Source organism: Callorhinchus milii, unplaced genomic scaffold (genome assembly GCF_018977255.1).
Source record: "Callorhinchus milii isolate IMCB2004 unplaced genomic scaffold, IMCB_Cmil_1.0 Scaffold2, whole genome shotgun sequence".
NCBI classification, from domain to species: Eukaryota; Metazoa; Chordata; class Chondrichthyes; order Chimaeriformes; family Callorhinchidae; genus Callorhinchus; species Callorhinchus milii.
The window spans coordinates 91,007,557-91,021,338 of NW_024704743.1; the positions used below are offsets into that span (position 1 = coordinate 91,007,557).

Below are 13,782 nucleotides of genomic sequence, written 5' to 3' on the forward strand. Positions count from 1 at the left end.
CTGTTTTATGAGAAGCCGAAAGAAGATAGATCCCTTAGAATTAATAGTTCAAGGGCACAAGGAGCAAGCATCCAAACTAGATGTCCTTCGCCCCCAAGGAATTCATCAGTGCAATCTAAAGGATGTGATTTTTGATAACTCTTGTGTTCTGAAAAGTACAAGAGAGGTTCAAATGAAGAAGGCTCTTTGCCCATTTCATCTTATCTTTCCAGTATATCCACCCCACAATCAGGCTGTTTCTTAAAGGAGTACAGTGTGCTGAGCTCAACAAGTCTTCCTTGTAACCTGTTGGACTAAATTCTAATCTTTTTCCAATAGAGATAACAAAAATAACCTCAAACATGCTAATGGACATTAAGGCTCCAGTTATTCTATGCGTAAACACCAGAGACGCTGCCCTGCATGGAGGGGGCTATATAAATGCAAGTTATTGTTTTGGTTGTTGAACCTCTGTCTACCAATCAGTGGTAAACCCTTCCTAACATACTCTTTGTGAATACTTCCCTTCAGAATGACCATCAACTCACCAGAAGTACTCCACAGTCTGCAGTGAGACTTTCTCTGCATTAAAAGCTAACACAGTGCATTCCCTGACCCCTCCGGCTACCATCTGTAACTGAGCTTTCAGTCACTACACCTCCCAAACCTCTGGATCTTCCTGCCTCTATTCCCACAACTCACCTCCTATCTGTTTTTAAATCCTAAGATTTAATAGCGACCTCTTAGATCGCATTGATGGTCACCTCCCACTTCTCCCTAGCTTGGTACCCAACCCCGCCACTGTGAAGTGCTCTGAGATGTTATCCTACATGAAGGGGGCTATATAATTGCAAGAAGTTGTATGTCCAAACCATCATTCCATGCAGCCTATTGTTCCAACTTCCTCAAGTCTACTTCCCATATACAGTAACTATCTTTACCATCTCTAAAGATTATACTAAAGTGCATTTGCCTGGTATACAGAAATCTCAATCTTCAAGTAGGAAGGCTAAGTAAATTGTACTATTTTACTATCATAGAAGACACTAATGATTTCCCAAGAAGCTGCAACCAGATTGACCTGATCCAGAGCTTTGTCTGGAATCAACTGCATTTAAGGTCATCTTCACATATGCCAACAAATAAAAATCCTTTCACCAGTATATTATCAGTAATTCCTGTTGCATTAATTTGCTTTTCTATCCTTTATTTCCCTCAAGTAATCATTCATCCACTCCAGCCTTGGATGAAAGGAGGAAGGTCCATCTCCACAGTTACCATCAACACTGATCCTTGTTTGATCAATGGGAAAGACGATCTGGATGGTCTGGTAATATTCATAAAACATGATAACACTAAAGAGAATCTGTTCAGCTCTGAGAGAGTCCCTTGACGCCCACATGCACATTACAATTGTTTCGTTGATGTTTTATATTTTATAAGTGTGAGGAAATCATGAGACTTTTTATTAGAAACAGCGAGGTTTAGAGGTTCAAGGACTTTTGGTTAAATTCCTCTAACAGGAATCGTATCTTTGATTTAATTATTATCATTATGTTATAAATCTGTACATTTTTACAATTAGATTTTCCTTTCGATTCCTGATGCAGAAAATGGAAGGTCCTGAGAGTGAGGAAGAGAATATCTCTCTCATGCATTTTGTGAGAGTTCTTAAGGAGTGACAGCCCTCCTTCTGTGGCCCTGTGTTCTTTTAGTTATGTAATAATACACAGGGGATTGCTCATTCCTTCTGTAACCTGGAAAAATGGTTGCAGGGATACAGGGATGACCCAACCTATACTGAAAATTCACTCTGCACCCTGGAGAAGGTGGAATCAGTCTCACGATGGCCTCGGCTGTTTGCCAAAGTCTCTTATAGAAGGATCTTTGTTTCTTATATTCTTATCTTTGTTTGTTAGTGTCCATTAAGCCTGATACACAACACTGGACTTCAAGAGCTGGCATGTTGTTAAGATACAGAGCAAAGGTCTCTCCACAACACTGAAGGCAAACATTATTCACAAGCCTCATGAGAAAACACTGAGGCTTGGGATGACAGCTGGTAGATTTGTGAACACACCCTCTGTATCTGGGATTCAGTGGCTACCCTGGTTTGTATTCAGACTGATAAGTAAGTACGATTGAATATTTGCACATTCAACTAATGAGTCACCGTTCAATGGGTTACATTGTGTATCCTGGCTGTCGCCTGGAGAACGAGAGTAGAATAATATGAGAGCAATTAGTGGCTTTCTGCTATCTTAACTATTCTTACGGCAATTTAGAAAGAGCTGGTCTTTTTATAGTATTGAAATGTCTCAAAGTGCTTCACAAATAGTGACTGTTCTGATAAACAAATCTATGAACAAGCATAACATGATTATCTCTAATGTGCATTTACTCCAAAGCATTGCGTTTTTTAAAAAAAACATATTTATTATACCTGCATTAAAATAATGAAATTATCCTGACTTGTATCTTATTTGTTCCTCTTTGTGGCACTAGAGCAACGTACATAGCAGCCAGATATCGTAAGAAAATATATTTGGAAACTTGACAGCCCTTAATAGTTCTGGCATTGCATTGCTATCAACATTTGGAGCAGAGCACAGCTCAGATTATTGAAAGAGAGTTGGCAGACTAAATACAATGTCAACCTGAAGGGCACAGAATTTACCCAGAAATCCAAACTCAAGTGATTTTGTTAGTTCAGACTGAGCCAAGTGCTGATCTTCACTATGTTGAGTTTCACCTGGTTTGATTTTGGCAAAATATTGGTTTAACTTTTGAAACATTTTTTGAAGTGTTTCAATTAAAGTTTCAAACATCAAAGAGGTTTAATTCCTGAGAACTTCCTAAAGCTGTTTATCTTTTCAAAACCCAATTTGCAATGTATACCTTATGGGTACTGATTATTGGAGTTGCTGTTCCTCCAATGAGATGTTAAATTTTGCCCCCCCCCCAGACCCCACCCCATCTGCTCTTCAAGTGGATCTTAAAGATCCCATAACACAATTAGAAATGAGAAAGTAAATTAGCCTGTAAGACTTTGCTGTATGCAAAATGGCCCCTATGTTTACCTGAGGATACAATTGCTACACTTCAAAATAATTACTGTGATGAGTTCTGAGAAAAGTTGGTTATAGGCACTATAATTATATTGGTATATTGGCCTTGCTGGAATTTCGTCAAGGAGTTGTTCTGGCTCACTCGATCCCTCCTCTTGTGCAAGGCACATCTGAAAACGTACCTCTTTGAGCATGCTTTTGGTCACCTTTCCTCTCCCCACCCTCGTCGGCTTTTCCCCCCAGCTCAGGTAATGATCCAGCATTGTCAAGTAATTTGAGATGCCCCCCCCACCACCACCCCGGATGTGAAAGATGTTAGATAAATATGAATTGTATTGTGAAGTCCTGTAGCTCAGTGGTTAGAGCGCTCACCTCGCAAGTGAGAGACCTAGGTTCGTTTCCTGCCAGGGGAAATGTTGGGCAAGTTTCTGTACTCTACATGCTTTTGTTCACCTAACAATAGGTAGGAACCGTTGTTAGTCGAATGGCGGATCACTTTTCCGGGAGTAATAATTCCTTCAACAACAAAAAATCACTTTACAATATATTCTGTGAAGAGCTTTGAGACATCTCAAAGATGTGATAAGTGCTATATCAAATGCAAAGATTATTATTAGTGTACTGTATAAAAATGGTGTACTTCCCTTTCTCCCTTTAGGTGTAAGAGGAAAAGAAACCATTGAGGTTACCTGAAACTTTTCCTGCCTTTCATAAAGCTCCTGGAGACATCAACAAGCAAAGCAAACAAAGAACATAATTATTATTCTTTACTGGCCTGGAATGTCTGAGGATGAAACTAAAGGCAGTGATGAAGAGAGTGAAAACAAGTGAAAAGTGAAATTGACAATGACAGGGTTGAAAATAACTACCACTGGGGGGAGCTCATGTTTACTTCATCATTCAGTTACTGAGCACACAGCATTTACTGGAGTGGTCAAACTTTGTCATACGTGAGCACAAATAAAAATAATAATCCTTGCATTTGATATTGGGTCTTATTACATCATCTCAGATCGCTTCACAAGGATTTACTGTAAAGTGACTGTGTTTTTACAGGTGAATGTAACACCAATTTGCGTACAGCAATATTTCCGCATCAACCATGAAGTGAATGAATTGTCGGCCAGGACACCGGGAGAAACTCCCTTCTCTTTTCGAGTAGTGCTATGGGATCTTTAACATCCTGAATAGGCATAAAGGACCTCTTTAATGTCTCATTCAAAAAATTGACACCTACAACAATGCAGCGAACTCCCAGAGCTGTGTTGGGAATGTTAAGAGTCGACTGTGAGTTCAAAGTCATGTGTAAAACATATGCAAGTGCAGGGTATCACACATTGTGTGTAAACATATGTGCATGGAGCGAATTGCTTAATTATGTAATTCACAACCAACCTGATTCAATGGTTGTGAATTATATAACTAAAGGCACCTGTAATTTATTTTATACCAATGTGTATTATGTGTCATGCTTTACACATGACAGATAACATACACACATTCATACCTAGTTTACACAAGGCACATAATATCATTACAAAGACCCTCCGACTTGCCCTCTGCATCACATCCTCCCTCACTCCCCATGTTCAAAGTCCATCTCAAGACTTACCTCTTTGACCGTACATTCGGTCATCTTTCCCCTCCCCACCTTTTCAGCTCCCAACCATTTAGGGATCCTTGGCCAAGACGCTTTCCGAATCTTTAACTTCCACTTGAACAGGCAGACGGGACCTTGGTTTGATGCTTCATCCAAAGGGCAGCATCTCTGAGAATACAACACCCCCTATCGTTGCATTGTATTGTCATCTTAGACAATGTGATTTCAAGTCCCGACATGGTGCTTGGACCCACAACCTTCTGATTCACAGGTGAGAGTGCTACCACTGATACATTAATGAGATTAACCTGAGTCACACAAATATAAAACTGCAATATTCAATAATTTCAACTAATTTGTTCCATTTAATAACTGCTTCGTTCATTTTTTGTGATACAGGATTTATCAAATTCGGCATGTTCTTCAAACTACCAATTTTTTACAATAGTCTTGATCCGCCTGTATATTTCCTTCCTCATGTCACCAATACATTAAAAAATAAATCTTAAGGTAAAAATTCCTCTGTACTGCAAGCAAATGCTGAGGTATCACAGTGTATTGCTGAACATATTGCAGCGCCAACACTATTCCACCGTTCTGAAAGCATAACCTTTTAATATTGTACTCGGGTATTCAGGAAAGATGAAAGAATGAGAGTTGTGGGTTGTTACAAAAGTGGTTTACATTACATTGCATACACATGTACACCAATTCTTCAATCACGCTTGAATTTTGATGGTAATGATTTGATGACTAACAATGTATTTATTAAGTCTACGGCATTTTATGATTGTATTACCCTATAGACAGTTGAAACAGTCCTTCAATTTCCGGTCAGTGCTGGATTGCACTTGTGAGTTCATCAAAATAAAATAACTCTGTAAATGCTTCTGTTGTGTAGGGAAATCACTGTATCTGCATTATTCTGTGACTTAAGACAAGATCACAAAAACTGTAATGTTGGAGCAATTTAGCAAATATTTTTCAGTAAAGAACATCTATTTTAAATGCTTTCAACATGATTAAACTATCCGGTGCATACCCAGCTTTGACAGACGTGGGTAAACACTCTGCTCAGTATTACTCCTTTGGGTTATCTTGCACCATTGGGATTTCACATTCACATTATAGTTCAGCAACGGATTTTTTATGCCTTAGTGCTGTTAATCCTCAGAGTTCAGATATTTATCAAGACTCATCTAACAGTGGCCATGTTCTGCATTCTCACAGTGTTTAACATGGCTGAAAATGCCAACCCTTTTATTTCTGAAATGTGTGTTTTTGCAATCGCAGGTTTTGGTTTTGTGCATTGAGGTCTCAAAGCACTTCACAGAGCTCACCGGGAACCTGAGTTGGGGTGAGGGAGGATGGTGGGGGGGCAGAGAGAGAGGGGAAAGATAATGAAAAGCCCAGTTGAAAGGTCAAGGGAGAGGGGGGGCGAGTCAGAGGGATGCAAAACAGAATTCCAGAGAGCAGCTGTAGAATACTACTAATAATAATCCTTGCATTTGATGTAGCACCTTATCAGGTGGTCGAGGCACTTCGAAGCGTTTTACAGAATATACTGTAAAATGAATTGACTGTATATTTTGTAGAATAGTTGAAAGCTCACCCATCATCACAGCATGTCAGGCAGGGGACAAGCAGCAGGCCAGTTCCCTGAGTGAAGGGAGAGGCTAGGTTGTACGGTTGAGGAAGATTGCAGAGGTAGAGTGGGCTGAGGCTGTGGAGGCATCTGAATGTGAGGATGCAGAATCATTGAGCTGAGCAAGGCTGGGCTCACAGTCTGTTACAGAGTAGGACAGAGGCTGCAGAGTTCTGGATGGTCTGCAATTTGTTTAGAGAGGAGTTGGAAGCAGGGTATTTGAATAGTCTAGTCTGGAAGTGATTATAGCTAAATCAATGCACGAGCCATTACATCAACCCACGAGTCATTAGATGAAAACGTAACCTGGCTTCAGCACATGAAGATAGAGAATAGAGTGGGGGGTGGGGAGGGCGTAGGGTTCTGCCCCCAGCACATTGTGTAATTCATGTTCACCTATTTGCTTCTCCAACCATTTAATAGTTTTTATTCAAGTAACTTACTAATTCCTTTTAATTTAAAATAATTTATGGAATTTGCTTCAGCAACTATTTGTGGCAAAGACTTCCTTTCCATATTACACCCACCTTCTGGGTAAAGAAATGATTTCCAGCCTCGCCTTTCATTCCTCTGTGATTATCTTAAATGTGTGCCCTCTCATTACTGACAAATTGACCAGTGTGAACGATTATTAAGTGGAATCCCGACACAACCTTGTGAAGATACGGAGAAGCCGTTTGAAAGCAATTAAAGGCTTGGACCCACCACTTGTGTAAAGAGTTCAGCAGACCTCTGCACCACTTCTGCAATTCAGAAAATCTCAATAGTCACTAGTTCCTTGCTACAGGTCACCGTGGTGTGGGTACCGCAGGTTAAACTCCAGGATTTCTTTCTCTCGTAAACGACGTGACTTGCTGGAGCGGCTGGACTTGGTGGATTGAGCTGATTTAGAGCTTTGACAGCGGGATGACGTGCGCCTCATCAGGTTCTGCGAGATGGAGCGGTGCAGGTTTTTCATAGAAGATGACGCAGCCATCGTCACAATCCATGGATGTTTCAGAGCTTGCATGGCTGCCATTCTCTCACTGGGGTCCGTGGTGAGAAGCCTGTCAATGAAGTCCTTGGCAAGGTTAGACACGTTCGACCAGGGCTGAAATGGAAGGGCAAGAGATAAAAATCAGAGTCAATGTAGAATTTGACTCAAGACCATATGATGTATAAGGAAATATAGCACATCACCAAGTCTGGATTTAATGGAAGGCTTCTAATTCTCATTTAATTTGTACGTATTTAGTTTTGAGATCATTTGTGGTACTAGTAACACACACTGAGGTTGAAATTTGGTATTTGTAACTGGAAGATGTGCTAATAAGCTAGTTTGCGCCTGGAATTGTGGAATTTATTGCCAAATTGGCTAAAAAACGGGAAATATTTGCCAAGGAAACTAAGTTACCCAAATCTTTTGACCAACTTGCATAATCTCTGTCATACACTTACAAAACAGAGAAACTAAACTTTACAATATATCATGTGAAGCACTTTAAGACACTCTCCCAACATAAAAAGCGGTATATCAGATGTGAGGATTAGTTAGAACTGAAATAACACATTTTGATTAATCCTCAGTCATAAGTTGATTTCATAATGGTTCTCAATGATTTAGAAGTACACTGATTTGGATGGTGTGACAATGTAAAGGTAGTGTATGGCTGGTAGATTATGAACTGTGAGGTAACAGCCATGGCCACAATCAAATGGCACACTTCTTATTGAGTCATCAGGTTCAGTATATATTTTTCCCACTCTGGTATTTATGATAGGAAACAAATGAGGACTACATTCTACATTTAGATCCCATGCCACTATTCAACAAGAGAAGGGAGTTTCTCCTGTTGGTCTGGCCAACAATTCCCCAGAATAAATTTGGTTATTCACTTGATGGCCGTTTGTGAGATATTTCTGGGTGCAAATTAGCTGCCGTGTTCGCCTATAAAATACAGTCATTAGACTTGACAATAATTCCCAAGAAGGCAATCAGACATCTTGATGACTCGATAAAGCTTTATACCTAAAGCAAGGATTATTATCATTTGTAAAACGTTAAAAAGAACACAAGACCAAATGGGATTCAGATGACAGTCTTGTCTGATTAGAATTTCATTTTGTCACTTCCATTGCTATGGTACGTATCACACAATGGTGTCTAAAGAACACTATGGTGGCTACACAGCCATTGGAAAAATATTCCTGATATAAACTGTATTTTTTACAGGGAAACCTCTGTAATACACACAGCCTCACAACACTGGCTACAATATAAACTCAGCCGGGCTGGTCCTGGGGCTCTGTGCTTCATAATAATAAAATTTGAGGACATTTCAAAGCACATCACAGGATTGACTGTAAAGTGTATCATGTAGGTACCCGTGGCAGCCATTTGCGCACAGCAATGTCCTACTGACATCCATGAAATGAATGACCAATGTTATCTGGGGATTGTAGGCCAGGCCAGGTGTGTGTGTGTGTGGTGGGGGGGGAGCTGCCCTGGCGGAAATGCTATTATATCTCAGATATTTGGTATTTAGGCAGATTGTCAAGCAGAAGTGAAGCAGCTAAAAACCTTTTCAGATGCTATTGTAGACTCTTACAAGGGGTCTACTGTGAAAACCTCTGCATAACACAATGCATTGTTGACACACTAAACATGTATGCTAATCTCCTCCTCTTACACAATACATCCACAATGTCTCTACTGTTTATCAGAGTGTACAATGGCCACATTCATACTCCACATCATTGCCCACCACATAGATCTACATTGTCTCACAAAAATCAGCAGCTACATGTACTGGCCGATCATATGACTTGGTCTATGTAATTAGTTACGAAATAAATTCTAAGTGATAAACTATCCAAATGTAGACACTGCCTTTACAGTCACTGTATATGATTTGATTTCTTAGCACTTTGCACCAATTTGCTCCCAACCAGGGATTTACTCATGCAACAATTACAGGAATCATATGATTTCAAGGAATTGTGGACACTTCTGGGAAATGATTGGAAAACAATGGCATATTTAAGGACAAGAGGCCCAAAATTGCTTATGGTTTCAGCCTTTAAAACTTGTCTGAAAATGTAAGATGATATAGAATTTTAAATTTTAAAACTGAGGAAAATCATCTTCCAAATTCTGCACCATCATATTTCAAGACATAATGGCTTTATGGGCTAAGACTAGGTGGGAATTCAGGCTTGGGTTACTCTGCAAAAAAGCTAAGGTTAAGCATGAGAACCAAAATCCTTTGCTGTTCATTTTTCTCTGCTCCTCCCAAAATTTCCTACAGTGAGATTTTGGTACCAGATTGCAACAGGGACTGAAACTCTTGAGCTGTGACATTTAATGAAGAAAAATCTCATTCCCTAAAACTATTCCTGGCTAACAATCCCTCAGATTGAAAAAAAATTGGTCATTCACTCCATGGCTTGTTTTGGGATATATCTGCATGCAGATTATTTGCTGCGTTTGCTTACACAATCACAGTACCTTATAGTAAATCTTAACCTTACAGTAAACTAAACAAAGATGTTTTGAAATAAGTGTTGTATCAAATGCAAAGATTATGAATTTTATTATTATATGTTTATTATTATATTTTATTATTATTATTATACTAATAATACTAATACTACCAACCTGCCCGCTCCCTCCGTTCAGCGGGCTCCGGACTGCTCCATGTCTCCCGCCCGACCAGCTCTACCATCGGTGGCCGGGCTTTCAGTCTCTCTTCCCCCACACTCTGGAACTCCATCCCACAGTCCCTTCACCTCGCTTCCTCCCTCGCCTCCTTCAAGGTCAGTCTCAAGACCTTGCCTTTGGTCTCCCTCCCACCTCTCTGTCTTCCCTCACCCCTACACCACACCCCTCCCCAATGCTCGGGCCCCGACACCTGACTGTTCAGCGCTTTGGGACGTCCTCCTGACTTGAAAGGCGCTCTATAAATATAATTTTGTTGTTGTTGGTATTGATGTAATCCATGTCAGAGTGCTCAATAGATAGCTCAATTTATTCATAACATTTTGTCCATTTAAAGTTTGAAACCAATGTCAAGGTCAAGAATAGCATTATTAGTCCATAGATAAATAACTCAAAAAAGGACACCAGGCACAAACCATGTATAAACAATAACATATTCTTAAGACAAAGAGGTACTGTCAACCTTCCTGTGTCCCTGTGAACACTTGTACAAATTAATCTTTCCTTTTGTGGACAAGGGTCATCTGTCACATTAGACTTGCCAGGATCAGATTTCTCCTTCATCTCTCACTTTATCATTAAAATCCACCAGGGCATGAAATTGACAAATGCAAGTATACTTCACTAAGTGCAGATTTCACTGTCTGCACGCAAACAATACACAGAGAACATACACAGACATAAACCAAAGCTAGATGATACTGATAACAAGAAGGTAAAACAATACCTGTCTGTGGATATGGCTCTTATCTCTTTATCGTTTCTGTGGTGGCTTAAATGATACAGTCTTGAACAGATTTGGTCAAAACAGTATGAAAAAGATTAGTGGGTAACATCAAAAGGAACCCTAAAGTATTTTATAAGCATATAAAGAATAAAAGGTTGATCAAAGTATACAGTGCTGTCCCCCAGGGTTCGATAGTAAGACCACTGCTGTTTGTAATCTATATACATGACCTGGACCTGGGTATAATTCAAAAACAATTTCCAAGTTTGCAGATGATACAAAGCTAGGAAAAGTAGTAAACGGTGAGGAGGATAGTAGCAGACTGCAGGAAGACTTAGACAGACTGGTGAAATGGGCAGACACATGGCAGATGAAATTTACTGCGGAGAAATTCGAAATTATGCATTTTGGGAGGAAGAATGAGGAGAGGCAATGTAAGCAAGATCGTACAATGGAACAGAGAGACCTGGGGATTCACATAAGCAAATCTTTGAAGATGGCTGGATAGGTAGATAAAGCTGTTAAAAAAGCATACGGAACACTCTGCTTTAGAAATAGGGGCATAGAATACAAAAGCAAGGAGGTTATGATGAACCTTTATAAAACACTGGTTAGGCCTCAGCTAGAGAGTACTGTGTTCAGTTCTGGGCACCATACCTTAGGAAGGATATCAAGACCTTTCAGAGGATGCAAAGGAGATTTACCAGGATGGTACCAGGAATGAGGGACTTATGTTATGTGTTATGTTGAGAGCTAGAGAAGCTAGAATTGTTCTCCTTAGAGAAGAGAAGGTTAAGGGGAGATTTAACAAAGGTGTTCAAAATTATGAAGGGATTCGATAAAATGAACAGGGAGAAACTGTTTCCATTGGTGGTTGGAACGGTAACCGAAGGACACAGATTTAAGATAGTTATCAAAAGAACCAGAATGGAGATGTGGAGAATTTTTTTCACACAGTTTGTATCTGGAATGCATTGCCTGAAAGGGTGGTGGAAGCCGATTCGATAACAACTTTCAAGAGAAATGTAGATAGATATTTGGTGAGGACAAATTTGCAAGGCTATGGGGAGAGAGCGGGGGAGTGAGATTAATTTGGATAACTCTTTCAAAGAGACGGCACAGACACGATGGACCAAATGCCTCCTCCTGTGCTGTATAATTCTATGATTTCACAGCTGGGATTTGCTATACACTACAGAAGGATCAGCGCTTTTTTGCTTTAAACGCATGAGAAATGTTACTTAAAAGTACTCCAGTGTATGTGCAAGTGCTGTTTGTTCAGCACAGTTACACTTTTACAGAACAGTATTGACCCCACTTATCTAATGGAATGCATATAACATGAATTTTTTCAACCTTTCCAACTTGCATCCTCTTACCACCTACAGAAGATTGACTGGCTGTATTTCAAAGCACCGGGATTTTCAGAATAATACCATTAAGAGTCTATAGGTATTTCAATTTAAAACCACTGTCAAAATGCCTCTGAAAACCTTACTTCAACACTGTAATTCCTATGATTCTATAGAGAATTGGGTTACAATGGAATAACTAGCACCAGGTTTTGGGATCAATTTGTTGGATGATCTCCTCCATATTACATAAAATTACATGAATGATATGGTACAGAAGTAAATCTTTCAGTCCAAGTAGTCTGTGCCAGCACTTACACGCCCCACCCTTCCTCTTGCCTTCACCTATACCCCTCTATTCAGTTCTCCCTCAAATATCCATCAAGTTTTCTCATATAAGTGTTGTATTCATATAATTCTAACATTTGCACATTATATTAATTGTGGTACAAATGCCAACGTTTTGCTCAGATTTGCATGGTCTCATATACTCTCCATATCGGTCTCATAAGGAAGCTCCAATATTGTGTCAACTACAACTTACACCTACATAGTGCCTCCACGCAGGGTAGCATCTCAGAGCTCTTAACAGTGGTGGAGCCTGATTCCGAGCCTGAGGTGGGGGAGGGGGGGAGGTGACTGTAGGCATGGTCGAAATGGAAGGTTTTCAGGAGGGACTTGAAAAAGGGGGAGAGAGGGATCAAGGCGGAGGGATTGAGGGAGAGTGTTCCACAGTTTTGGGGCATAGTGGCTGAAAGTGCAACCTCCAATGGTGGAGCGGAGGGTATGAGGGACAAGCAGGAGGCAGGTGGCAGTCGAGTGGAGGCGCCGGGTGGTAGATTGGGAATTGAGGAGGTCGGAGAGATAGGGAGGTGCCAGGGAGTGAATGGATTTGAACACGTGTGAGGACCTTGAAGTCGATCTGTCGATCTGCCAGTGGAGCCTGGTCAGAACTGGTGAGATGTGGGTACAGAGTTTGGTCCGGGTCAGTATGTGGGCAGCAGAGTTCTGAATGAGCTGGAATTTTTGAATAGTGGAGCTGGGGAGACCGGCGAAGAGTGCATTTGAGTAATCCAGGTGGGAGGTGACTAATAAATGGATGAGGGTTTCGGCTGCATTTGGGGAAGATACGGTCGCAGGCGGACAATGTGGCGAAGGTGGAGGAAGGCGGTCCTGGTCAGGGACCAGATGTGGGGGAAAAAGGACAGATGGGGGATGAACTGGACTCCTAGATTGCATACTGGTTCGGTGAGTCTGAAGGAGAGCCCAGGGAAGTTGAGGAGTTTAGATCCGCAGGAGTGAAGACGTTGATGGGAGCCAAAGTATAGTTTCCACGTTGTCCACATTCAGCTGCAGGAAGTTTGCACTCATCTAGGCCCTGATGTCTGCCAGAAAAGCTGATTGAACATCGGCGGACCTGGAGTCGATGCTGGAGGAGGCAAAATGTAATCCCAGTGTGTCATCCATATACATGGAAGTTTACCCCGTGTCTGTGGATGGTATCACTCAGAGGGAGCATATAGATAAGGAAAAGAAGAGGGCCAAGGATGGAGCCCTGGGGTATCCCACAGGTGACAGGGCGGCAACAACAACAACAAGATTCCATTTATAAGCACCTTTCATGTCGGGAGGACGTCCCAAGGCGCTGTAAAGTTGGGTCAGGACCCGAGCAGGGGGGAAATGGTCAGGGTGAGGGGAAGGGAAGGGAGGGGGC

The 13,782-nt window shown here is 40.9% G+C and overlaps 1 protein-coding gene and 1 long non-coding RNA gene across 2 annotated transcripts in view; one reads left to right on the forward strand and one right to left on the reverse strand.

Moving 5' to 3' along the window:
- The first annotated feature begins 1,899 nt into the window (after nt 1-1,899).
- On the forward strand, nt 1,900-4,026 carry LOC103184959. The gene is made up of 2 exons (XR_488595.2): nt 1,900-2,110; nt 3,706-4,026. It is a non-coding gene; the product is annotated as an uncharacterized LOC103184959 (long non-coding RNA).
- A 2,165-nt stretch (nt 4,027-6,191) lies between these two features.
- LOC103184960 (serine/threonine-protein kinase H1) overlaps nt 6,192-13,782 on the reverse strand; it is a 32,441-nt gene continuing 24,850 nt past the window's right edge. The window contains exon 3 of the mRNA XM_007903226.2: nt 6,192-7,382. Coding sequence (XP_007901417.1) covers nt 7,074-7,382 — 309 coding nt within the window. The 3' untranslated portion in view covers nt 6,192-7,073. The remainder of the gene's footprint in view (nt 7,383-13,782) is intronic.